Source organism: Chaetura pelagica, unplaced genomic scaffold (genome assembly GCF_000747805.2).
Source record: "Chaetura pelagica isolate M959 unplaced genomic scaffold, ChaPel_1.0 scaffold2618, whole genome shotgun sequence".
Lineage (NCBI taxonomy): Eukaryota > Metazoa > Chordata > Aves > Apodiformes > Apodidae > Chaetura > Chaetura pelagica.
Genome location: NW_009954369.1, coordinates 623 through 896, shown reverse-complemented (window position 1 = coordinate 896; position 274 = coordinate 623). Strand labels below are relative to the sequence as shown.

The following is a 274-nucleotide window of genomic DNA, read 5'->3' as shown; positions in this document are numbered from 1 at the left end:
CCACTCACCACTTCTTCAGGACGATTTTATCCCAGCGGGTCCCAGTTTGTGCCGCGATCAGTTTCTTCAGGTCGCGGATGGAATCCTCGGTGCTGGGCAGGGAGGTAAGGAAACCGGGGGGGAACTGGGAGAGAGGGAACTGGGGAAGAGGGAACTGGGAGAGAGGGAACTGGGGGGGAACCGGGCGAGAGGGAACCGGGGGGGAACCGGGAAGGGACCCGGAGAGAGGGAACTGGGGGAGAGGGAACCGGGGGGGACTCGGAGGGGGGGGACT

At 64.6% G+C, this 274-nt stretch overlaps 1 protein-coding gene across 1 annotated transcript; it reads right to left on the bottom strand.

The window, feature by feature from the left end:
- Positions 1 to 4: 4 nt before the first annotated feature.
- UBL5 (ubiquitin-like 5) lies at positions 5 to 139 on the bottom strand (the record flags this gene model as incomplete). The annotated part of the gene is made up of 1 exon (XM_010004212.1): positions 5 to 139. A coding segment is annotated over one exon (135 nt), but the record flags the coding sequence as incomplete, so codon positions are not given.
- Between the last annotated feature and the right edge of the window lie 135 nt (positions 140 to 274).